The 27240-nt window shown below is 37.1% G+C and overlaps 1 protein-coding gene across 4 annotated transcripts in view; it reads right to left on the bottom strand.

Annotated features, from left to right (window-relative positions):
* The window catches only part of GABRA1 (gamma-aminobutyric acid type A receptor subunit alpha1), a 43954-nt gene extending 17391 nt beyond the window's left edge, over nt 1-26563 (bottom strand). The window contains exons 1-6 of one of the 4 annotated variants that reach the window (XM_076350383.1): nt 26512-26563; nt 23507-23594; nt 19613-19725; nt 9942-10009; nt 3909-4129; nt 2175-2257 (exon numbers count right to left, since the gene is read on the bottom strand). In XM_076350383.1, coding sequence (XP_076206498.1) covers nt 2175-2257; nt 3909-4129; nt 9942-10009; nt 19613-19725; nt 23507-23580 — 559 coding nt within the window. In that variant the 5' untranslated portion in view covers nt 23581-23594; nt 26512-26563. Of the gene's footprint in view, nt 1-2174; nt 2258-3908; nt 4130-9941; nt 10010-19612; nt 19726-23506; nt 23595-25685; nt 25774-25840; nt 26038-26511 lie in introns of those variants that run through there. The other 3 variants (XM_076350380.1, XM_076350381.1, XM_076350382.1) reach the window with 3 other exon arrangements.
* Nucleotides 26564-27240: the final 677 nt, after the last annotated feature.

Genomic DNA, 27240 nt, shown 5'->3' with positions numbered 1-27240 from the left:
TGTTCTGGACAGTGAATTCCCCATGCAGTGTTTGTAGTAAAACCATGTTACAGAAGGAACTCCTCCCCATGAGGATCCCAGATTAAAAGCTCACCTGAATTTAGTAGGAGAATGCAAAGTTTCCCTGAAAACTCCTTGATTTTGTCTCATGGCCTTTCCCAGCATTTGGAGTTAATTGTTTTGCTGGGCCCTGTTTAGGACACCTGGCATGATAGTCAGTTAGTGTTCAAAACAAAAAAATAATGAAAATAGCTTGTAAAACATGACAGACCATGCCTGCACTCTGAGCTTAGAATGCCAGTTATCTCTGACTTTAGTGTAAGAAATGGTCTTTAAATCAGAAATATCACTGATTTTTTTTTGTTCATTTAAGAAAATTATGTATATTATGATAATAAAATGGTTTTTGCACGATAAAAAGGAAACCATTTTAGATATAAAAGATATGCAGATACACTTGCATGTCTTTTTGCTATCTTGTTTTTACCTTGTGGTGTGGTTCCGGAGTTGAATTCAAATCCATATTATCTATCCCTTTTCATTCATAATTTCTGCATCTCTTAATCATTTAATCGAGGCAAGATCCTTAGTAATCTGGAAAGCTGTGCACTTTGTGAACCAAGAGTACACTAATCTGGGACACAGTGAGCCAGAAAGAACTCAATGTGGGAAAAAAATGGGAACTATTGTTCAGACTAGGGAGTGTCTGGTGTTTAGGCTGTGGCTCAGTGATGCACAGATGTGGTGACAGGTGTCTTACCAAGTCTACAAAAATTCAATCTAGTAGTTCACATTTGTTCAAAAACTGTTGATGGTTTAACTTTGCATTAGCAGGTTTTATGCACAATTAGCCATCTTCCAACATGCAGTCCGCATAAACACTTTAATGTGCATTTGAAAAGAAATTCAATCCTGCAACCAATCCTGATCTAACTGGGATCTCAGGTGCAAAGATCTCCTGTTATTGATCACGAACCCACTGCAGCTATTTGCCCTATTAATAGCTGGAGTAAGGCTTCCCCCGCCACCTCCTTCTGTTTCAAAGGAGTTTTGGAAAGATTTATTGGAAGTGCTGTAAGAAAACTTAACATTCAAGAGTAAACTATTCTTGTCAGTTATACTCCAAGTTTATATGAGCTTTTTGTTCTTCAAATCTTATCTAGGAGGCTAGTAGTTCTTTAAAGACAAAATATCAGTCCCTTCTCATGGTAAAGATAGAGCTATTCAGCCCAAAGTAAATTATCATCCTGGCTGGTAACATGTGAAGAATGAATTGGGTGTTCTGTTTGTTGACTTCTCAAATAGATCAAGCCACTAAGTACCCATTATCAGTGAAAAGACACATTTCTACTAGAAAAAAATAGCCATTGAGGAAACAATTTGTACACTATTACATCTTCCACACCTTTTGTCTTCCTTGTTTCTGTTGAACCAACCACAGCAAAGCAGCTCTTTGCTTTTTTTTTTTTTACCTAAAGAGTTGAAGGGGGACTATATTTAATTTTTAAAAATATTATGTTTAGCTAAGTTTGAAAGTATCAATGTCAGATTGTTTGTTATTTAAATTAAAGTTTTGGTGAAAATTCTCAACTTACAGAAAGCTTTGTCAGTTATTACACTGATTTCAATTACATTACATTTTGTCCAGTATGTTCTCTAATCTAAGGTTACAAATGTTGCAAGTGTAGGACTCTATTTGGAGATTTGTGAGATTTTTCATTTCCAGAAATGTTGCATGATTGTAATATGAATATTTTATAATCTTAGGCAAAATTTTGTTCTAAAAGTGTCAAGACTATGGTAGGGGAATTGTTTTCAACTAAACCAATTCAATTATCCATGGTCTGTATTACTTTTCTCTAACATTTTGGGTCTTAACAAAATAAAGCAATTATAAGATTAATGACATTTTCTATGTGACAAACTACTTTTCTAGATGTTTAGAGCACTGTCATTTTTCTCTTTTGTGAATGTCCAGGCATGACATCGGAGGATATGTAAGACACATAGAAGAGGTTCATTATATTAAATATAAATATATGTAAGAATAAAAATACAATCCTGCAAAAAAGGTGAAAAATACACAAGATTAAAACCTTGAGGTTTTCTCAGTTGCAAAATACTTTTTTGAAGTGGCCTAAAAAGGGAGAAACCTCAATTTAAAATAAACTTACAGCTTCCAAATTTCAAGGGGCAAGCATGTGCATCCATAGGAAAGTCTTCTAAATGCATTGGACATTCTGCTCTCACAGTCAATCTATAATGGATTAATGAGCAAAAGGACACATTTATTCTAGTTTCATAGAAATAGCAAATAGAATTCTATTAAGACACATCGAATAAGTATAGCATAATATCTGTTATGTGATTAATTAGCAGCTAGAACGGGACCTGAATTGTCTGGCTGGGGGTGCTGACAGGCATGTGTAGACACAGCAGTGCGACTGGCTCTGCCCCTCTACCATGTTTCACTGTACAGCAGAGACATGTTCAGACTTCTAACTTGGCATGAGGATTAAAATCTATTAGAAACTGAAATTGCTTCCTTGCTGCCATCATTAAATTGGCCCACTCTGGATGCTCAGACATTTGCTGAAATCATTTCGTTGCTATCAGCTTGGGTGCAAACATATTTCTCAATAAAAGAGATTAAATAAACTAGAAACAGTCACATACCACACAACAGCAAGGAATGAACAATAATACTTGAATACTAGGCAGAAGATTGCATTAAGGCACTTGCAAAGGTGAGCAAATAGAAATGGTTATGGTCAAAAAAAAAAGACGTGAACAATGTGCTGCCAAGATAGTGTTCTTGTGGATTAAATCCCTAACAGCCAAACATTTAGGAAGACAAGAAAAATTGACCTGGACTTGCATTAACTACCAGCCAAGCAGATTCTAGCCTAGCCTAGGCAGTCTTGAAAGATGTTGCAGGATAAATTGAACATATTTGACAGGCTCCCAAAAGCCTGGAGACTTTGTTCTCTCCAAATACTTGTACTGCTTTTAAAAACATCTTTAAAATTGTTAAAAGAAAACTCAGTGTTCACCTATGTACTAAGCTATCCATCTTGACTTTGAGTCAACAGAATCACTTTATACCTTGTTTGATTCCATGGGAGACATAAACGGGGGATATGCAGCTCTGTAGAGACAACATACCATTTTTTTTCATTGTTTAATTTGCAGTCTTTTAATCCAGAATGTTTCCATGACTGTGTATCATCGTTTTTTCAAAAGGATTTATTTAACTCCTCTGCTGACAACTGGATAGCTAAAGTTCAGTTACCCATGAAGAGAATAATATATTTCCAGTAAGAGTGGTGCCAGCACAAAAATATTTTTTTCTCTTAACTTTGCAAATGCTTTTGTTTTTCTTGTTATGAATGGAATAAGAAATGTCTATTTTTAGACCATCATGCTCTGTATTCCCAAGCACAAGAAATATGAAGAATGGGCAATGAATTCTCTGTGCATCTGATAGTTCTTAGAATCTGCTTTCTATAGGATCCAAAGATTAAAGACCCTTGTACATGATCTGGTAGTCTAGATTATATTAAACTTTCAGGCTTTATTATACTTTACTGATGGAATCCTTGAAATCAACTCCAAATTAAGGTCCTCTGCAAACTGATGGATTCCTAATACTATAGATACCTTTTTAAAATCAAAGATTAAGACACACCCAGGGAGTGTAAAGGTAGCACAGTGTGTGGGGGGGGGGGGGTGTGTAAACACTGCAAATGCCTCAGTTTGTCCATCATTCCATGGTCTATTGTGAAAATAATTACTAAGCAGGAATCAAATTATGATCAAAAAGGAACCTGTTTCCTGTTTGGAAAATATGATGCTTTAACAAGTTAAATTGTCAAGCTAAATGAAGGATATAATATTTTAGGGCTCACCTCATTGTGTATAGCAATGTCCCATCCTCTGTAATTCGTAATAGTTTATTTGGCATCGTCATGTTATGAGCCACTGACTTCTTTCCATTGTGGAAAAAGGTATCAGGTGTCCAAATTTTGCTGGCCATTAAATTATTTAACCGAAGAACAGTCATAGGTCCTTTGAATTTTAATCTCTCGTCTTTCCAGCTTTGGCGGAAAAATACATCTATAGTGTATTCCTACATCAATTCAGAAAAAAAGGGAAACACTTATGATGCCGTATGTTGCAATATGAGAACTTGAAAAGTATATTCTTACCGTTCCCTAGAAGCAAGATGACTATTAATGAAATTAGTAATTATCAGAACCTTTATTCTCTATATTACTTACAATGTACCTGAAGCTGGTTATTAAACAGCTACAATATCATTACCATGTTCAAAAGAATAAATGTTAGGGAGAATAGTATATCAAAAGTTAGACAAGAATTTGAGATATAATATAGTGGAAATAAAATAATTCACCCTTTTCTCACTTTTCTTTCACCTTCTGTAAAACTATAATTTGAAGCTGTGGATATGTAGCCAGTATGTGTAGCACAGGAAGAATATATTTCTTAGAAGAAAACAAGCCTGGTAGACAGGGTCTTACTAGAGCCTTTCATTCTAAGTGTCTCAATAGCATAAACACGTAGTCAATCTGCGAAAAGTTCACAGTTCACTAAAATTATGTGGTCTGATTTACGAGAGGTGGAATGGCTCATTGGGCCAAATCATTGGACTACAGAGAGCACAAGCTGAAGACAGCTTTGGGCCAAGAATTATAGTTCAGTTATGCAAGGACTGGGCCAATGGGGAAGAGATGCAGTGGCTGACTCAGTGTACATGGGGAGAATCAAAATAACAAACACTCACTATGAAATTAAAGAATTATTTGTTACAAAGCAACAGGAACAAAGTTAAGAGGGAGAGGGTGAAATTAGGAAAAATATGTTAAAGTATTATACATAAAATATAGATGTATGTGGGGTAAAAATGTGGAAAAACTCCTCTGAATGCAGTATAGTATAATATTTTCCCAGCGAAAAATTCATCTCCGACATGAAAGTTCAGTATGGGATTATCCTGCCCCTTCCATCATTCATGGTTATGATATTGTGATAAACGTCAAAAGTAGCTATCCACACACTGTTCAAAATTACCCTGAATAATAATCTTTTCGCTGAGAAACTGAACCTTTGCTGAGATCTCCCACCAATAGAGATGGCAGATCCTGAAATAAAGGAAATTCCTGTGTGTGAAGGTGACACAGCTATAAGGAAAAGAGCTGCCCAAAGGAATATGTTAGTAAAGAGAAACATTCTGGAACAGCATGCAAAATCTCTGTGTGGCAGACTCCCTTAGACTTGTGATTTTTTCTTTTAACAAATGGCAATGCTCCTTACAACGTAAACAATTTTGAGCTTTTTATTCCCTGTGCAACTATCAGCAAGTAAGAATGGTGATTCTTACTGGTGGTGTGTTTTTCCTGGTTTTAGGGCATGAAATGCCTAAATAAATTTCTTGTGGGCATGGAAATGTTGCAGTTCCATGGGTTGGTCTTACTTTGGGTTTGTTTGGGTTTTGGGGGGTTTTTTTATTTATTTGCGTCCCAGACCTGTGAATCATTTTGGTGCATACTTAATTGTATTTCCATTTTTTTAATCACATGCTCAGTGAGCTGCTGAAGCCTGGATTTGCTCAGCTCCAGTGACAACAGTTGTACACTTATAGCCAACTACTTGCTTCAGAATTTTGCTGCGTCAGGGCCTTAAGTTGAACTGTGTGCAAAATCTTGTCCCAGGTGTGCAGCAGAGTAGGAGAGAAGGAGGTTTAAAATGCAGTAGATGGCATTAAAATATTGGATTTCCTCTATGTTTTACTAGCTCCAAAGAAAATTTCCTCCTACACACATGGGAAAGGTAAAAGACATGCCCAGAAGGTGACATCATTTCAGTGTGCGTGTAAGCCATTCCCTTTTTATCTCTTTTAACTGCAAAGAAGGAGGTGCGTGGGAGGTGGTACAGGTTGAGAGAAGGGAGTCTGGTTCTTCACTTTATATGAACACAAGGTTCTTATGCTGGAAAAGAACAAGGAGTCTGAGAGATTTGATAAGGGACCTGACAGCATAAGACAAAACTCAATTAAAAAGTAGCTGACAGGTCATGTCTGGCACAGACTGAATCTTTCTCTATCCCAGGCCATTGCACCATATAGGATGAATTCATTTTGGCTGAGATTTCTCAACCCCTTAGCTTTTACTACACACTTTAACATGTACAATAGTTCTCCTTAAATGAATCCTGACAGACAGCTGATCTTTAAGATCAAGTCATCAGATACTCTGATTAGGGCTTTCTTCTACAGGAGGATGCCATACAGAACAAGGGAACAGAAGGATTTTTTTCAAACCATGTACTGTAGCAGTGGTCTATGTGCAAACATATGAGCGAGATGACATTTGGAATACATTCTCCACAATGGAGAATCTTCATTCCTTAGTGTGCAGGTAAAGAAAGAAGATTCTTATCTGCACTTTGGTAATAAGTTGTATGGTATTCAATATTTATAACACTTTGACTTAAATGTTCTCTAATTTACTCATCTGATATCTCTCCCCGGAGACTGTTTATACACAGGGTAGACCACACTGTGGTCTACATCAGACGAGGTGCTGTACAGGAAGGTAGTAAGATAGAAATTCATTCCTGAAAAGCTTACAGTACAGACAGAGTGGGAATGAAGGTTTACTAGGAAAAAAAAAAATCTGTCTTTATGAAAAAAGTTAATTTTAAAGTGCTTCTTATTCCAGATAATATACATCAAATATTTCACAAAAATGACGGTCATGTGAGAATAGCTAGTTATCTGTTGATTAGTTCAATCCACCATCTGAGAGAGCATGCCTGAAAACCTGCAAAGTTGTTCCACAAAAAGGGTGTTTTTATTTTTAAAAGTGCTTTTCTCCTGTTTAAGTTTATTCACAAGTTTAAGCCAAGACTTTCTCTTTATAGAATAACAGGTTATGTCTATGCTGCTCTTAAAAGAGTGTATTGAGAGTGGGTAGGAACACCATGTACTCCCTGATATATCAACCTACTATCTATATAACTGCTTCATTGGATTCCTGCAAACAGATGGTCTAGGTATGCTGATGTCTCACTGTGGCTGTAGTTTCATAACATATGGCGTCAGCTGGAATAGCTCATTGCCAGTTCCCAGCCATCAGCCCTGGGCTCAGACAGCAGCGCATCGTTCCCTCAGTGTGCCAGTACAGCTGCTTGTGAGGCCTCCCTGTGACCAAATCCCACAATCCAGTCTACACTTACTGTAAATCCGCTCACTGGAGCAAATTTGAGGTAGCCCTCAAATGATGGTGTCTGCAATCAACCTGTAGTATGCATAGAGGACTTTGCACTAAATGTACATTGAAATTAATATAAACTTTATGTTCTGGTAAGCTTTTCATTTTAGCTTTCTCTTTCTGTCCCTGATTTCACACTTATTCCCTTAAGCAAAAGAGTTAGCATGAGTAGGCTGCACACACATTACTTTTTATGGGAGGTGAGTAGGAGTTTTACACTAAATACTTTTCTGTAGTTCCTTAGTTTTCAAAACATATGAACACCTGCTTGTGAGTTTTTTGGTCATACACTTTATTAAGAGACTGATGAATTTTTTCTCCTGTTTAACTAAGTGAAAATCAGAAGTCAATGTCGTATGGGTTTTTAATTATTTTCGAGATTTTTTTTGTAGGTAGTGATTGCTTATGCTATAGTCATTCAGTTATACTGACATAGCTGAAGTCAATAATTTTTTTTCAAATATACCTATTCTTAATTCTGAAAGTAGATTATTTTTGGCTTCAGTATTTTATTCTTCCTTAAAACCCAAATCCCATACAAATATCAGTTTGTCCTAGGAATGTCAAATTACCTTTACCTTCTACTTAATAATTAAATCACCTGAAACTCCAAAGTATAAGTAGATGCTGAAGTCCAAACATTATACAGTCCCAGGTAATTCAGCAGGCCTATCAGTTACTCTAAACTTATGTCTACATGTAGGAAAGCATCCATGTCCATTTGTTTATTAGATTGCTATTCATCATTGGAGTTTTCTAGTAAACCTGATTCAACAGAGCAAACAATAGCTTAGCCAGCTGACTTACAGAAAACAACTCTAATAAATATTGATATAAAGCATACATTCACCCGCACATATCTATCACTCTTTTTTTGTTCACCTTCCACAAGCACCTATGTCCAGCCCAATACTTTAAATTACATTAATTTTCAGGAAATTAACAAGGGACCTGCCCCAAGAAGACAGGTCTCTACAAAAACAGAGCAACCTCAGATCACTTACAAACTGCAGCTGCTACAGTTTTAATTCAAAGACTATTAAATTTAAAAAAATTATATATTTTAGTCACATGACTGTGTTCAAAGTTTTCAGTTTGTCCAGTGGTGATTGGTTATCTATTTCGAGACAGAAATGGGAAAGCAAGATGATGTGTTTTACTGAACCAATTACTAGAACACAAATAGTGGATGTCACTGGTTTCTAACAATCTTTAATCCAAGGAATTTCCCCTCTTTTAATGTATAATTTAGAGTAATAAGTAGACATTGTAATTTCACAAGATTATCACAGAACAAAAAAGCAGAAGTCATTGAATTAATTTTTTTTTAATTCTTCTTCACGGTACGTATTGTACTTAGACAGTATTGTATATATGTGCTGAGGAGACAAGTCACCAGTCTAGCTATTTCCCTGGATTACCTTTCTATTGTAGGTCTTCTCAGCAGAATGACTGGTCAAAAAGTCTGTGCTGCCCAAGCTATTCTTTCTCATTTAAATATCATGGCATCAGCTGTGATTATAAATTTGACTGTAGTTTTATAAATTTTATTTTCCAAGCAATCAGGAAAATGGTGTCTTTGCATAAAGTTCATTGAACAAAATAAACTATCTTGTAAAAGTTACTTTCTCTGTTATTCCATCCCTTAACATTGTTTTGAGTAGTCAGAAACTTGTAATAACCTGGTGTTTAAGGCCTGTCTACAGTTTTAGTTCAAATTAAACAACTTACAATTTTGTGGTAAGAAATGGAACTTGTTTTCTTTCCTGTGATATTTTTTCCCTCTCTTTTTTTTTTCATCTTTCGTTTGGTGAATGTTTTTAGCTAAACGTAGCCAGTTACAAGGTTGAACTGTTTTCTTTTCTTCATTTAAATTAATGAGGATGTTTCCAGCATTCATCCTAACACAGTATCCAGCAGATAATAGTAGCTGCAGACCAGACTTTCCCTGTCAATAGCAACCTAGTTGTGAAGACCTCATTTATATGCAAAATTTAAAGTACCTTATTCATATTTTTACACAATTTTTAATATGTCTTAAGACCAGGGCTCACAACATCTTCATTCAGTTTTCTGAATTTCTCCATCCCCTGCAGTTATCTAGCAATTTGATTTTAATATTCATTCCATAAAGAAGTGACACTAATTCTCTCATTAATCTTCTCTTCTCTTCTCTTTCAGCAGCCAAGATCTAGGAAAGTCACTTCCCATTGATCAGTAGCTTTTAATATAAAAATACAGGTTAGACTGTACAGATGTCACACTGTAGGCATAAGTGTTAATTGCATTTTAAGATGATGATCTTTCTGAGCAAATTGGATCAGTGATGTGCCAGCAAGGACCCGAGCAATCATTCTCAGAAGAATACAAATCCAAACCCTAATGCATTTCGTAATATATTATGTAGCAAATATAAGGTCTGTTAAAACACATTATTAAAGTCACTGAGGCTGCTAATTTCAGGGCACTTAAATGCAGTCACAGCTAGCAGGAATGGTCACACATAAAAGCTGACAGCATTTTGGAATCAAGGGTTTAAAAAAAGCCCAGCCTTAAAAGGAGTAAATAAGTTATTGCATAGATCTTTCATCCTCCAAATTAAAAAGACAAGAGAAAACGAATGCTGTAGAAATATAGGCCATCACTTACCATATCATGGTCTGAAACAGGCCCAAAACTGGTGACGAAGATGTCAGTCTTCACTTCAGTTACACGCTCTGATGAAGCAGGAAATTAGGACAGTGAGTGTCTATCAACAGCCTTCATTAGATCTAACCACTACCAATTCTCACAATAAACAGAAAAATTATTGGCTTTGATTAGCCATTCTAAAATTAGTCTACAATACGGTCCTGATAATTTATTGCTTCTAGATGTAATTTCACAGTCAATATTGTCAGCAACAATTTTTTTATTAGTTTCAAGAAAAATTTTTGAGACATGACTTGTGATGCTCACAGTACAGCAGCCATAGTTCCACTGTTGTGTAAATCTTTTCATTCTTTGACTAATAAATCTTCTTGTCTGACAATATAAACAGTGCTGAATATTTTACACAGTACTCAAAAGTCTCATTGGGTACTCAGTGTTTCTGGGAAAGCTGAATGAAAGTCTCTAATAATTAACCCTGGGCTTATGAATTATGTATTTTGTATTGACACACAGGAACATAGAAGAAAAAGAGAGAGAGAGAGAATACGTTACGGTATATAAAAACATAAAGATGTTTTATTGGCATGAGTTAGAAAGGGCTGCGTTACCCTTAATTGCAATAAACAAAAAGGAGTTAAAACTTTTCCAAATAAATATCAGATAAACTTCTCTACTACAATTTTTAACTTATGTATAATGTTAGAGTTTGTAAATGCTTTAGATATCTTTGTAAACTGATACAGGCACTAATATTAGATTTCCCTTAAACTACCAAATTTGTGTTATAGGCCTCAACGATAGATTAATATAAATAATAATTCAGAAATCTATAACATGTATAGATTATATGTATATGCTATACCATAAAGCTAGACTTCTCTGTGATTTCAAGGATGTACGTTTGCTCCATGGCACGATGCCCTTGGCCACTTCAGAAGAATCTAATGATTTTAGTGGTCACAAATGCTAAGTCTGAGGCACCTAAAATGGTGCTGATCTCCAGAGAGCCAAACATCTGGCTTCTGCAAGTCTACTGTTAAAAGTCACTTTGAGAAAGGCACAAGCTTAACCTCCCCCCTTCCTCTCCTCCCCCTCTACACACACACACACACAGTAACAGTCACTTCTGAACATATTGGTACTTTCTAGGCCACACATCACAAAATATTCACCCCGGGTGGCATATATCAAAATAGCTCTGTTGATTTAAATATAGCTGCAGGGAGTAACACCACCTGGAGGCATAAATCCAAACAGTGTTGAGTGGAGCTAACCCCGTCAGATTTCAGAATTTACAGTGATGTAAGTCTGAATACATTTACTATAGTGCTATGCAAGCCAGCGTGGGGTTTTTGGTAGAAATTTCAAATGTGGAAGGAGCAATACATTTCTCAAATTACTTTCCAAAAAGAAACAAATTGACAAACTTGGAATATTAAAAGTAATCCTAAAGAAAAAGGCTAACAGAAAAGTACACATATAGTAAGCAAAAGTCATGCAGCAGGCAAAAATTTTCATAAGACTAAGAAACATATATATGTAGCTATCTGTAAAATGTTATTTAAATATTGTAAAATAATTAATTTAAAAAACTAATTTAATACAATCCTCTGATTTCAAAAGACTTTGGACTATTTAAAGATGATTTGTTCCATCTGACAAGAAAGTTCTGACAGAAGAGAAGTGAAATAAGGAATCAAGGTTAAGCAGCCAGTAACAATATACATTTCTGTATCTGTTGCAAAAGTTCTAATGAGAATCAGTGTTCTACAATGCACATACAGGTTTTTCACTTTCATTCAAAAAAGTATACAACTTCTAAATATATATAAATGTAAGCAGTTTAGTATAAATGTTTAATATACGTACAATAAAATATCTCCTTTTGTGAGACAGCAATAATCAAGATGCAATATGAGATCTGATTCTACTGTCATTCTAGTAATGCACTGAATGACACTTGCATTCTGTTAGCAAGTTAATGCAAAGATTAGGTGGTAGCAAAAGTAATCTCCAGGACTCATTCAGAAAGCTAAAGGGTGACATTTCAAATGTATTATTCATAATCACAGAAAGCAAAATACTATGATGTGGCTGAATTGCCTAATAATATTCTTTTCGTTCTTTATATCTGTGACTGAGATGTGTACAAACTACAGTGACTATTGACAAAAGCATTGGATAGGTGAAATTTCCTCCTTGGCTGTCCAGTGAAATTAATGTGACCTTATCATTGTTTACAAGCTTTTCAACTGACTTAAAGAAATCTAAGTATTCCCTTGACATCTAATTGTCTCTGGACTTAAGAAGTTCACAGTGAGAACTTAACCTTCTATTACTGGAAGAAGCATATGGTTGTCCAGAAATTACTTGGCTTGGGAAAAAAGTATTCTCTCCTTCAGCTCATCACTTTCACCAAAGTTCAAGAGGCTGTGGTCTTGCATGAAACAGCTGGCAGAAAAAGAAGATGGAGATTTCACAAGGTCCAGTTAAACATTGCTGAGTGGATTCTTTAAGTTCCAGCTACTGAATCACCTCTTCTTAAGACTGAGAAACTAATATCATCATGAAACCTATTAGACTTTTACATATTGAAAAGTGAAACTCAAATGACTCTTTTAAAGATCTTTCATCCTGACTCCCCAACTCTCCATCTCCTTTCCATTGAGGCACTTCCACTGGTGTCTTTAGGAGATAGAAGATGCTAGAAGCTCTTCAGGCACAACGCATTCATCCCTTAATGGTGTAAACCCGGAGTCCCAGCTCTGAGTGAGCCTCTATTTAATATCATATAGCTAACTGATTTACCTTGCACAAACACAGAATATGCTCTTTGAATCAGTGGCATATCATGTAGTGGTATCCTGAATTCTAGTTTTGAGAGACATATGGTCATAGTAGAGAGGTTGAGGCTTAAGGAAATCACTTTGAGGACACAAAATGGAAACTAAAGGCTTTGGCAGTAAGATGGAAGATTTCCAAGGGAGTGGAAAAATGAGTGATGCTTTTCATTTCTATATAATATTGAAGATAATTTAAGTGGCATGCAAGTCATAAGTAATAATAGAAAATTCAGATTGTGAACTCACAAGAGATTGTGTTATCTTCATACTGATTACACTTTTGGAGAGCATCTAATTCCAGGTCTCTTCAAATCCAGATAAAACCACCAAACACACCACCAAATGATTTCTTTTTTCTTTGATATGTACCTCATTTTCAAGAGCAATGAAAAAGTGTGTATGAACACACAGAAAAAGATTAGCCCCTCCAAAGCCATATGGAAGTTTTGAAATTTTTGTTTACTGTTTTACTAATTAGATGATTCAACTGTGCTTTGTTAAGAGCTTCAGAAGTTGTGAGTCACTCCTGCACAGGACATGTTTACTCATACAGTTGGGATATATATATAGAATCAAGGCTAACCATGTTCAGTTTGCAGCTTGATTACCATGGAAAGGCTTAAACTGTGCTTCAGATGCTCAGAGGAACCTCAAATCCTGAGCTATATTCAAAACCTTCACAATATGCCTAAGAACTAGAGAACATTCTAAGTCATTGAACAACACAAGCTCAGGTCAGGAGCTGATCGGACTGCTGAGGATAAATCTATCAGTTGTAAAGACATGTTAACCATGTCTCTTGACTATAACATCCATCTCATGAATCAGGACTAACTAATATAGGGATATCTGTAGAACATGTAACAATTCCAGTAAAATAACCCAAGGAAATTATTACTGACTTACTAATTTTACTTTAAGGCAACCATAGGGTCCAAGTAGTTACTGATCAGCAAAATAACAACTGAGTACCACACCTAGACACTCTGGAACACAGCCTCAGGCAATTGATCCACATATAGCTCTGAAAGTACCAGTCAATGTGAACTACCGTAGTTTTACTGTTCACAACTACTGCATTTTGCTAATGATGTTATGTTAGACTAACATAAACTCTCAAAATTAATAACAATAAATAATTTGATTTAAACTCCCAGGGAGCTCATTATTGCTAGAATTGTGATTGGATTACAAATTGAGAACAAAATAAGAAATACAGATTTATTTAAACAGCAGGAAATAACCCTATTTATCATAGGAAACTATATTATTTCCTTTTCTGACCTGCTGGTATTTGAGCACAAGCCTTATTTGAATTGCATATTTTGTTGGTTTAAATTAATTCCATCTTTTTTGGTAATGCACTTGTTCCTCCTGCATGTCTTGTGTAAGTGTGTGCTATAATTATTAAAATAGAGAAGACTTCCTATGGTTTTGAATTAGAGGAATTTAGATGTCTGTATAGCGTACACTACTATTACTAAAAAAAGTCATGTAGACTAATCACCCTGGCTGCATCCTATGAAGTATTTTGATTGAGGAACCACAACAAATACACTCATAAGAATTTTGTGCTGCTGCTTTTGTAAAAGTAGAGACCAAAAGGGAGAACAGTGAGCTGTCCTGTGATTACCCAGCTACAGTCTGTGCTGCTATGAAGGATTTACCAAGAGCGGCGCAGTGTCATGACAGCTCTACCCACGCCAATTAGCAGCTCAAAGCTGCTCATATCCTCCCTACCTCCCTACTGTTGTATTAAATCAATTTTCCTAGGGTTTTCTATGGCTTTTTACAGTTGTCTTTACATCAATGTGGTGCCTACAGAGTGTAAAAAAGACCAAAATCAGACCTTTCAGTTTTTACAGAGTTAAGTATAGCATCTAGTCCTTCTTCACTTACAGAATTATGTGTAGAGGTCCAGTATAGGACTCTCTTTTCGTTTAGAGTAGAAACATTTAGGTTTAACTACATTTTTATTACACATACAGACCAAACCCATATTTTCCCTAAACTTTAAGTTAGCTCAGATGTGAGTTCAAATCCAACAATTTCCATTGGGACCTCAATCATCAAAAGGTAAGTTTATCATATATTGATAGTTAATGTTCTCATAAAACTGAATTTTGAAACCTAATTAACATAATACTGTCAGGTTTGTTTTCCATCGCTTTAAATATAAGCACTCTGTGGAAGTAATGAATTGCCTGAGATGGACCAACATTCTACTTAAGGACAGTCACACTCAATTTTGATAAACATCACACAGGAGAGCTCAACAAATAGCTTTTACCGATAGCATACAACAAGTATAATTCTGTTCAATACTGAAGTAACATTGATAATCTACTTGGGATGATCTAATGGGCATTCGACCCACCTATAAAAGCAAATTTCATTTAGGAAGATTCTGGTCTGCCTAATCAAACCCACTTTTGTTCTTCTTAGTTCTGTATTAAACAATCTTTCTACCCTCAAAAGAATAAACCACATTTACAATTATTCTAAGTTAAAAGGTCACAGACCACACAATATCCTTTAGTTTTAGAGAGGGGATGTGTGCACTGCAAAGTCTTAGAAAATCTGTAGCTGCACCTGACTTCATGTTAATAAATCTCAGCACCAGGTACAACCAACCTGCCCTGTGCAAGCCCACCCTCTCTCCACTGTGGCACTCCAAATCTGCCGTGGTGACATCCTGGGGCTCATCTCTATTCCCCACATAAAGACAACCCAGAACAAAAGGCAATGGCATATCCATTTATCTGAGGAACTTATTTTTCCATCATTTTTTGTTGCTTTTCAATTCTTTTAAACTCCCGCTCTAGATATAGTGGTTTACCATGAGAGGTCACCAAACATTGAGGTGAATTTTCCTCCTTATTTGACTCCTTCCCACCACTATCTGATCCTTTATTTTGTTCAGGATTGTGTATTTCAAAAGAGAACAGCATCTTTATTATTTAGCCTCTTTTTGATCAGTTGTAGTTCTAGGATCCAGATAGTTCCCACAGAAAATTATGCTATTACCTAAATGACCTTACTGTTTTTTTTTCCCTTAATGTCTAACATAATTTCCTCTTTTTTCAGCTTCAATATGTTACTCTCTGCAATTCCTCCTCCTTGCTTTTTGTAAATTATTATCCTCTCATACAGTTAATAGGTATCCTCTAGTGTGATTCGGAATGTTTTTACGTTCATTTTGAAAGTTCTATTTTCCAGGCATAAATAACTGTAAATGTAGTTATTTGTCCATGTTTATGGATGGGTACAACAGATGCTATTTCCTAACAATGTCTGACTAAGTGACTATGCCTATATATGAAGGAGGCAAACATCTAAATAACATAATTTACATTAATAATTATTGATAGGAGGTGCAAATGTGCCACTGCATAACATAGTGCTGTGTGTGTTTCTTTTAAAGAAAAATCAGATTTATTTTAGCCACAATGCCATTTTTTAAATACTGAGCATATTCAATCACTATAGTTTTTCCCTGTGGGTTACCTACTCCATTTTTTTTATATTCTTGTTAATGAGAAATAATTTCTTCTTTGTTTAATGGCAAAATGCTTAGAGCTGCTCACTTAATTTCAGATATGGCCTTACTGGGTTATCTGATTAATAATAATTTTAATTCCCATACTCTTTATAGAGCATATGTGTGTTTTAGTTTTCCTTTTGAAGTGATACCTCAAAAGAAGATCTAAAAAAAGGAAAGGGAAGATTTAATATTAATCTAGCACTGATTCCATGCATGCTGAAAGAGTGACTCAAAATTCAGCAGCTCTAAATTTTTCATTATCTTAATGCTCCATCTTTTAACCTGGCTTTCCAATTAATATATAGTATAACTCCAACAATGTATCTGTTTCTGTTCATGCACAGAATTCTCTTTTCTGAGGTGTATATATTTGAAAAACTGCACTACAGAAGGAGAGGTCGTACAGGGATAAGCAGAGAGTTTTCTGCAATATGCCCCTTTCTGTAGAAGAACGTAACTGTACCACACAATGTTTTACTTCATTTACTGTTTCTCAGAAGGCATAGAAAGAACAGGACAGACAATTTTGGATAACTGGAAGAGTGCTATAGTGTAACCAGTGGTACACAGATTTACATTGTGCCTAACAGCATCATATTTATCAACGTAACATATATGTATGAGGGTCTCTGGTCTCTTGAATTCTCGGATAGCTACATTACAGCTAATATGGAATGAATGAGTTTTAGACCTAATTCTGTATATCTAAAAATGCAGTTATATTGGTAGCTTTCTTAACTTTCTCTTTAGAGTAGATAAAAATCACGTTCTGATTGAAATATTTAATAAGAAGCCATCACTGATGTTGGGAAGAAGAGTGAAACCACTGCTCTTCCATATACATTTTAAAATTTCCAGCAACAGGTCATGCTATAATGGAAGGCTATTGAATTTCCAACTCCAAAAACTGTGCTATATTTGATATATTGATTTAGATTTCTCACTGGATATTTTTACGTATGGAATACTTCCGAATACTTTTCCCCATTATACAAAGCGTTTAAATAAAATGTGTCAAAACTGAGTCATCTTGAGGTTCTTAACCTTAAGATATTTAGATATCTCAGCAAGAAGGTTTTGCAAAGGTGAATTTCAAAACTCCTGAGCAAACCCTTTATTATAAATTGGTACCAGAATTGAAAACATTGGGGTAGATGTTTGTCCCTAGTTTTTGAAATCTATCATTTATGTCTTTTGAATAAAGTATTATTCAACAGTCAAAAGAGTAAAGCTACTTCTTACTACATTTGATTTTAAACATTAATTTACTGCCCACAATTTCATTAGATGTGGGATTTATTAAAAGTCCTGGTACTTTTAGTCCTAGTATTCAAAGCTGACAAACATAACAGATAAATTAAATTTACTCTGCTGAACTGACACCGTGAAACTATACTGTACTGAGCAGCAGGAAAATTGTGATATTCAAGGTTCTTGGCTACAGGCAGGAACAGGCAACACAAACAGGAGGGGTGCAAAGATTATTTAAACTTCTCTAACCCTTGGTTAGAGAAACTACTCCAGTCCTGCCTTCCCTCCACCCCATATTTCCCGTGCTCCACTCATTTTTGCTTTTAACTGATAGTGATGCAAATAGTTATTAAAATTTGTGAAGAGACTCATTTCTTCCTACAGAAGCAGTTACATTAAACACTCTTTCTGTCAGGAGTAAATTTTAACTGGACTGGATGATCCTTTCATGAGGTACGCAGACCTGTTCTCCCAGTACACCCTTGAAGTCTGGCTTCAGAAACATATATAAACACACAGACATAAGATGCTATACTGATGTGCTTAGTTCTCTACATTGCAATCCAGAGAATGAGAGAAAATCCTTTCCTTGCGTCTCCCTTTGTTTGCTCTTTTAGTAACTGTTAAACAGATCATAATAGCTACAAAACTCATATAAAAAATCATCATGTGCTCAGATTTTTCTTGTAGACAGGTACCAGACTCTACACAGTTTACAGAGTTTCATTTATTTATTGCCTTCTCTGCTATGTTTATTTACTGTGATATAGTAGCTGACTTAATTGTACAGTTGCATTAATCAAAGATTAAGAAGCATTTATTTCTACACTAGTCCAAGGGTTTACAAGTAAGCAGGCAAAACTGCTGGTAGATAAAAGTAAAAAGTGATTCCTATTTTGTTGTGTATTATCTGAAGCTGCACACAGAAATTTACAGACCAACCCATTTTTAAATGTGTTAATTAATACTTTATAAACAGAATTTTATCTTTAGCCATGCCTTGAAGTCAGTGAAGTCAAACCATTGAAGAAGTTGGCTCACAATTCAAGAACTGTTGCAAGATGGTAGCCTCAAACCACAGAATAAGCTTACTCTTAATTACTTTCCATTTCATCCGCAGGAGATGTATAAGAATTCTTAATGTAATACCCTGTTCTTCTTATCAGGCAGTTCCTCTGAGAGCTATTATATGAAAACAGGTTGAACTATACTTTGTGGGTTCGGTAGCTTTGTTTTATTTTACCTGAAGAGTCCAAAAGAAAAAAAAAAAAAGACATCTGGAAGAAGTAAACCCAACCTTTCCATGCACTGGAGAGAACCGATTTGTGCTTGTATGTTTAGAACTTTCATGTTTGTAAGCAACGAGCTTTTAAGACCCAATTTTGGGGTCGTGTCACAGTAGAACAAATCAAAGAGTGAACGTAGGGATGCTGATAAAGACTAGGCTTTGTAACATTTTTATAAAGTTGTAATTGCTATGTGGTTTTATACCTTTTTATGGATTCAGCACCAAGAGCAGAAGAAGAAAGACATTTTTACCAAGCTGTGAAGACAAAATGTTACAGAAACAAATCCTGACATACCTAAGTAGGAAAAAAAAATCTTATAAACTTCTCTGAGACTTTTATGACTAAGGTTGAGTGATGCTTTCACTTTTAAAACCAAATCCTCTTATGAAGATAGTCATAGATAGATGTGCTGTTTAGGACTGATTCATAAACTTGTCATTTGTCAGGTCACAGGTCATATTTTATTATCTTTTACTCTTCATACATTTAAAGTTTTAATGTGGATTCAGAGGTCTTCTTGAATTGTGAACCATTTTCTTCTTCTTTTGGGTATAAGTGTGAGAAAACCGAGAATGTGAAAAAGAGAAGGCATGGCATTTTTGAAAAAAATGGATATTACATATCAGCATTATTTTATGTGTATATATAAACAGAATTAAAACAAGTATATAATGGAAAAATAATATTGCTTTAACTTATTTTTATCTAACATGTAACCTTGAAAATTATAATACAACACACCTCCCAATCCTGGTCTCAAACGGTTATCGTAACCATCCAGCAGACGATCCAATATTCTGGTAAATACTGTGGTGTTGTCTTTAAGTTCATCTTGTGATGAGGTTTGTCCATAGCTGAAATACAGAACAGTTAACACTGAAAAACAGTAATTCCAAAATCTGTTTAATCTTCCTTATACTGGTTTATGGTCAGAAAATCTCTCGCATAAAACAAGATTGTACTGCTTTATAGGGTTCTTTCATGTAAACCTTTTCTTCTTAAATTGTACATTTTTTGTAAAATCATAGAAAACCAGTGCCTCTCTATAAACGGTGAGCAAATAGAATGTTGGTTTCTTTATGTTGATCTCATTATTCATTAATGGTTATAATATTCTAATATGTGTTCCTCAGTAAAAGGCTTATTTGTCAGCAAAAGATAATGTGTTTAATTCATAATAGTTATAAAGGGTTTACATACAAAGAAAGATACAATAATTTAGAAAACTGACACTTAAGTACTGAAAATAAATGCTAAAATAAAGATAAAACAAAAAATACAGAGATGTTGTCTTTTTGAATATAGAAGTAAATCAAGTGAGTGTGCATTTTCATAGGTCACTATATAATTTTGCTTTATTTTATTTCCCATTTTCCTTTAACAATTAGATTTGGAGGAATACCTCCAACTTTTCCTTACAAATGTGTAACGAGACCATCTGTTGATATGGAAATCTCTCATATCTATAAAGCTGTGCTTACAGATCCCTAATGTATATCTGTAACTTAGCCAAAGGTCCTGAAATTTTGCTAGAACAAGGATAAAATTAAGCTCTTTGCACTCAGCTACCAAAATCTTACTTCCATCAGTACAAATCAGAATCAAATTTTTGGGCTTAGTGGTTTCTGTCTGCTGTAGAAGACATCAGAGTCAACCTTTTCCTTAAATCTGAAACCTTTACCAAATACCCTGTCATACATGATTCCCTCAATCATAGATTACAGTTGTCTTAAAGCCAAACCCAGTATCGTTTCTTAATTCATTGCTGGGAAGATTTCCATTATAAACATGTGTAGTCATCATGACTAAAAGCAAAAACACTGCTTTCCTAAACATCATTTTGTCACACACATTGCTACTGAACTAGATAAACAGTGCAGGGCCAAAAACTTTTGTTAGGATCAGGTCTAGTCACAAAAGTGTTTCTTCCATTGGGCAGCCTGTTATCCATACTGCTACAGCGATAAGCGGGTCTCAGTCTTCTGCCAGTTGTTCCTGCTCTAACCAGCAAAGACCATCTTATGAGGAATATACTGTTACATGGAATGATCTGGTTCTATTAAAATACCTATGAAATTATTTTCTGTAAGCTGCCTCAGTCAAATATCCTTCGTGTATCCCACATGTATATTCCACTTGTATCAAATACAAAGAGAAGGAGGAAAGATACCCTGAATATAGGTACTCTGGAAATGCTTCCAAGTTATTTTGCAGTACAGGTTTGAATAAGTAACACTACAAATTTAAACGAGTTTCAGAACTGACACTCATAGAAGTTTTGCTAACTTTTGTTTTATTTCAATAGGATGTGACTTTGTAGAGAACAATTTTCAGTGTTTTTTAATGCATATAAATCACTGTTTCTAATGAAGAAGACAAAATCTCTAACAGTTTTAAAAAATACTACGAATATCTTCTAGACATATCATATAATTTCACTTAATAAAAAAATACGTTGATTTATATTTATTTTTCATAGCTACAGTTGCATTTTAAGTCACAGATGTTAATATTTTTTTCTTTTATGCTTCCTCTATGTTACCAAATAACAAGTTCTCCTGCTGTCTCCAGTGAGCATTATCTTTCAAAGGATCATTCCTCGTACACCTTATGTGGAATTGCAACACAGGACTTTTCACTGGACTAAATTTTATATTAACGCTCATTGTCAGTAAACAAGCTGCTGTACATACATATCTCAAGGATAGCAGAAGGTCGTCAGGATTAAGGTGGCAGAAGGATATAAAAACACTTCAGAAATGTTAGTGGTAAATAAATGAGTATGTTTGCAGAAGAGGCGTCAGAAAGATGGACTAGTGGCAGTGCAGTCGGAAAGGATGCAATACAATACTCCGCTTCCATTCTGGGTGTCGCATTTGTCAGTACCCTTACCTGTTCTTCCCACCATTTTATCAGAGGTAACAAGCACCGTTAGGGCTGGTTTTAGCTGACATATGGTCACAACAGGAAGAATGTGAACATTTGTGTACATATCAAGTATACTGTAACTCCAGAGGGATTGTGATTTTTCATTCAAAATACACATATTAAAATAGTCCTAATGCTGTTTTTTTATGACAAGAAGAATGATATGGAAAGACTGTGTCTTTCTGTATCACAGACGCTTTATCTAATTCATTGTTTTTTATCATAAAGGATTAACAGCACTCCAGAAGAAAAGGCAAGGGAAGTTACTATTACAAAATGGCTTTAGAGGCAGATATATTTCATGTAAGGTGTGTACATTTTGAGGTAAAAGTGACTGTATGCAATTGTATTTTCATATTAAACCACAGTATAATAAAAAACTATGCACTAACTCCATCTACAGGTCATTATAATAGTGACACACCATATAATTTTTAAACACTAGTCCAATGCATTTTAATTCTCACTTTAAGAATGCACATGCATACATTATAGATATAATGAATATATGTACACATATGTATGTACACTTATCTATATAATAAACAAGTTTTCACAAAATTCTCTAGCTAGGCCAGACGAAGTACTTCATGAATACTTCAAATCTCACCTTTCTTAATATATTATCAAAATAAAGGTATTTCTTCTAAAATATCATGTTTATTCAATACAGCAATTGTAACATGAATCACCCGCTTTTATTCTTTTTTTTTTTTAGAGGAAACACTGGTGCAGATGAACCTTTACCCCTTTGCCCACTCCACTCTATTTAAAATCTTCAAGGTAGCCAGAAGATAGGTTTATCTAGAGCTGCAAATGCATAAGAAGACACTATGGAGATCAAGGCACAAATATATCTTTTAGGGATCACTATTGACAATACAAAATTTCTACTGCTTTTTGGTCATTAGGCAGCATTATTGACAGGACATTAATATTTTTAAAATACAGAAATATATCTGTGAGTCTTCTTAAACACCTTTACTGAATTTTGAATTGCAGAGAGTACTTCCAAGTATGCTCCAAACTGCCTTATAGTCTTTACTTAACCTACTAATTTTTAGATGAGGTGTTGTATGATTACAAATTGTTCTTAATACTAATACTATTTTTAGATTATGATTTCAACATATATTCCATAAACATTCAGTGCAGCATGGTCTTTCAAACACAAACTGTTAAGGGGTTTCAAATTCTTTCAAATTCTTCATCCAAGGAGTCTCCCTTCACCAGGAAGGTCTACTTCGGATTTGCAAAAACATCTACTAAGTTAGGACACAATCCTGACCAACCAAGAAGTGAAAGTTTTGCCTCTGCTTGCAGGGACAAGAAAGTTACTAAATAGCACTTAAATGAGATTAAAAAAACCTTAATTACACTTTTGTTTTCCTCTAAAGAAGCTTGTATTCCTGAGCAGTCATTATATAAGAGTAGAAAGGATTGCACAGGTGTTTGAGGTAGTTTAGTTTCAATTTGCTTCAGAAAGCTTTTGCTTTTTTTTCTTCGCAATACTGAAAAAAAAGATGTTATGCAAACAAATTGTAGTTTTCTTTCAGTCTTCCCTTAGATTTAGCTGGGATTTGAACAGGGATTAACTTCCCTCAATACACTTAGTAGTAGTGCAGCCCATGCGGTATTTGTCTTATGCTGCTATATTAAATTAAAGGTTCCTAAAATATTTTGGTGCATTAAAAAATATCTCCCCACCTTCTTTCAGTCAATGCATTCAGAAGGAGGCTCCAGGCCCAGAGACAATCACAAAGCACCAGGAGTCTCTTCATGGTGGGCTCTGAAACTAGAAGGAAAATAATCATCAACATCCCCTACATTAAAACAGGTACTGTAGAAAAAGATGTCTCATTTTGAAAACTTTTGCAGAATAATTTGATGTCAGGCAATGACCTCCCAATACTATAGCTCATGTCATTCGCAATAAGGGAGCACGGCCTTGGCTGTTCTCCTGTTTACCTTCTACTTTTAGACAGAGAGGCTTAGGGTGCGATTTATTTCATGGTAAGGGTGTATTCTTGTTTGCATTATTCTTGAACTTTAACAAAAACAACTATGAGTTAAAGCTGCTGTCCCCAAACTCTGTGGCAATTCTTACTCGGTTTCCTCCTGTGTTCATAATGTGACAAGGCGCCTCCCTTACAGTTCCACATAACCAAGTGTAATTGGTTTTGTTTGACTTGAACCAGCCCGAGTCCTTCCAAACCTCTTGGAAGGTGTCAGTGTGCGGTAGGGTGACTGAGAGGAGCGGTGCTTCCCTCGCAGCCACTGCTTTGCTTTGATGTGATGGAAGCAACTTTCTTCTACAGATATTACTATTCTCCTCTTCCCTGAAATATTAGCATCAGAGAAGGAGTAAAATGATCAGCTTCTGACTCTGTGATCTGCTGCTACATATGCACACTAATATTTATGTTGGGCTAAAGGGAACAATTCCTAATCAAACCATGTGCTGACAACCCACACACCATGTCCTAAATCTCTACCAGTTTCTGATTGCTGCTAGGAAATGTTTCTGCATTAGCAGCCTTCTCCTCTCCAAATGTCTCCTGTCCTCTCTCCAGACTTCACTGAGTTACTCTCAGTTTACCTTTGAGTAAAAAGTAACACAACTCAGAAGGTTTCTTTCGCTTTCTAATAAACCATAAAATACAAAGTTAGCTGATATTTGTGGAATCGGTGTTCCAGATTTCACTGATTGCCCAGGAGATGCTGCAGGTCCCTTTACGTATCTATATACTGTGTGCAGGAATCCAGTCGATTTTTAGTATTCATTACATTAAATAAGGGCAACAAAATATGTAGCCCGTATTTTCTCCCAATAGTGAATTGTAATTTTTTTAAATGCCTGAGAAAATGAAGCACTGTACATGGAAATGTTGTTGTACCTTTAAATAAAGCTACCCCGATTCACTGCACACTCTCAGGGACAATTTAAATCAATAAAATATCATTACAAAGCGGTATGTAAGCAATGAGATATAATTAATGCGTTTATAGGCAAATGATCGGCAGATAAGCATTGAGTGGGGCTGAGCTAATCTAACGGGATAGGAAGGAGCTGGATGTGGCAGGAAAGCATGGATAAAGATCTTCAGGGACTAGACTGCATCTTAACTTGCCCTGTGATCAGCCCCCTTACAAAGGGAAAGGCAACATCTGTGGCTTCAAAAATCGCCTTCTCCCGGTTCTGCCAACTTCTGCCTTTGCAAGAGGCTCCTCGGGATAAAGAACGGAAAGTGAAATTATTCTGAACTATCTTGATCTGTTGAGCTCCACGCCCGCCCCCCCTCCTAACACAACCCCCCGCTTCAATAAACCCATACAGGCACTATAAATCCTGGAGAAGGAAAGTTTCTTGCAGCTGGAAAAAGCAAATGTTAACAAAGACTTTCAAGGAGCATTAAACACCAGCATCCCCCAGACCCTGGCCTCCCCCAGCCCGCACCGCCTGTGAAACCACCTCTGGTTTTCCCATTCAAAATGGGAGAAAGAGCCACGCTTCTGGGAGAATTTCAGCAGCTCCCACTGGAAAAAAAAAGGTGGGGAAGGGGGCATTTTGATGCATTTTTAACCCCCGGTGAGAGATTTGCCCATCTCTGAGGCGCAAATCGAGACTTGTTTTCCTCCCGGCATTTCAACTTTGTATTTCCCCCTCACCCGGAGAAAGCCACCCCTCCCACCGCCTCCCTCGGAAAAAAAAAAAAAAAAAAAAAAAAAAAAGAAAAGAAAAAAAAGCCCCCAAACCAAAAAACCTTTTCCAAGCGACCGGTGGAAATCAGTCGACGCTAAAAAAATAAATAAATAAGATAAATTAAAATGCCCATCGATCGCTGCGGATTTTCAAGCTGGAGGAATAGGAAAAAATCACACCGACCCGGCGGTACCTGCGGAGAGAGGGGAGAGGAGCCGCCTGCGCGCCTGGACGCGGTGCCCGCAGCCGGGAGCGCCCGGAGGGGTGCGGGTGCGTGTGTGTGCGTGTGCGCGGGTGTGTGTGTGCGTGCGAGCGAGCGAGCGAACAGCCGCCCTTACCGGAGCCCCTCGGGCACGGGTCCGCGGCGCCGCTGACCGGCTCTGCCGGGGATGCCCTCCCGCCCGCGCGGCGCGGAGGCTGCGCGGCTCCGGCTCCGCCGCTCACTCCGCCTCGGCCATCGCCGGCGCCGCCGCTGCTCCGCTCCTCCGCCTTTGGCACCCAAATTTCTCTTCCCAATATTCCGACCGCCGCTATACAACAAAAGCTTTCTCTTTACCAAGACAGTAGTAATACGTCCCAGGGTAAACCGGATGTGAAATAGGCTGTGACTTCATGCCAGAGAGATTTTATTTTAGAAAGGAAGGTGGTACCAAGCTCTCATCTAGAGACCAATCCGCCCATTTTTTATATGCAGCACAATTTAACTTCCAGTGCTCTCGCCCTAATCCCTTTCTCTCTGGCTGCAGACTCAAATCCTTCTACAATCTGCGGCATTATTATTATTTGGGGGGGAGGCTGCACGGCTGGGGGGAAGCTGCACCGAGAATCTTTAGACACTTGCAGTTTACAAAACAGTCTATTTTAAGGGTCGTACATTAAAAATATAACCGATCTGCGTTAGCGTTCAACCTTTGATCAAATATTTAATCGCGACATAAATAGGAATGAAGGCTAGCCAGAAATGTAGAGGATGCAGCGCTACGCGCGTGTGCCTATAGGCTGTACATACCTATAGAGACCAGGCGGTAGCCTGTGGATGTAGCCAGCCGGGGACAGAGATGCTGTGCAATCTTAATTAAACCCAGGTAACACGCATTTTGGGCGAGACCCGTAGGAAATCGGCTCCGGGACCTGGAGGCTCTCCCACACTCTCACACGCCTTTTATCGGTAGGTGCCACGTCTGCCCGGAGCGGCCCCAGGGCTCCGCCGAGGGCTGCGCTCGGGGGCTCCCAGCCCCTCTGTCCCCGCTGCACCACGCTCCCACGGGGCCGCCGGGGACCTGGCGGCGGCACTGCCACCCGGCCCCCGTGGCCCCCTCGGTGTCCCGTAGGGAACTAGAGCCGGGACAGCCCCCGCGCCCCGCCGGAGCCCGCGGCGGCCGCACCCGGCTCGGTGCCCGCGGCGGGAGAGGCGCTCCCGGCTGCCCCCCCGGGACATGCGTGGTGGCCCGGCCCTGGCCCACCTGTGGTCACCGAGGGGCACAGTTCTGCTTGAAGTTAACGTCAATTTACCGCCCCCCCCCCCAGCGACCGTCCTCTCCTCAGGTGTGAGCAAACTGGGCGAGCTCGGCGGGTGCTGATACTTCTGCGGAGAAGTTGGATGCATCAGGTATGGAGAGGTGTCGGGTATGCCGGGAGGGCGTCACGCAGCCGCTCACCTGCCCACCACAGGTTATCGTGGCTTTAGCTCAAGGCACCTCTCATCAGCTCCAAGTCTTCTGCAAAAATGTCGGACACT

This window comes from Aptenodytes patagonicus, chromosome 12, assembly GCF_965638725.1.
Source record: "Aptenodytes patagonicus chromosome 12, bAptPat1.pri.cur, whole genome shotgun sequence".
In the NCBI taxonomy this organism is placed as follows: Eukaryota; Metazoa; Chordata; class Aves; order Sphenisciformes; family Spheniscidae; genus Aptenodytes; species Aptenodytes patagonicus.
Note: the sequence above shows the minus strand (reverse complement) of the source record. Positions and strands in the feature narration are given on the sequence as shown.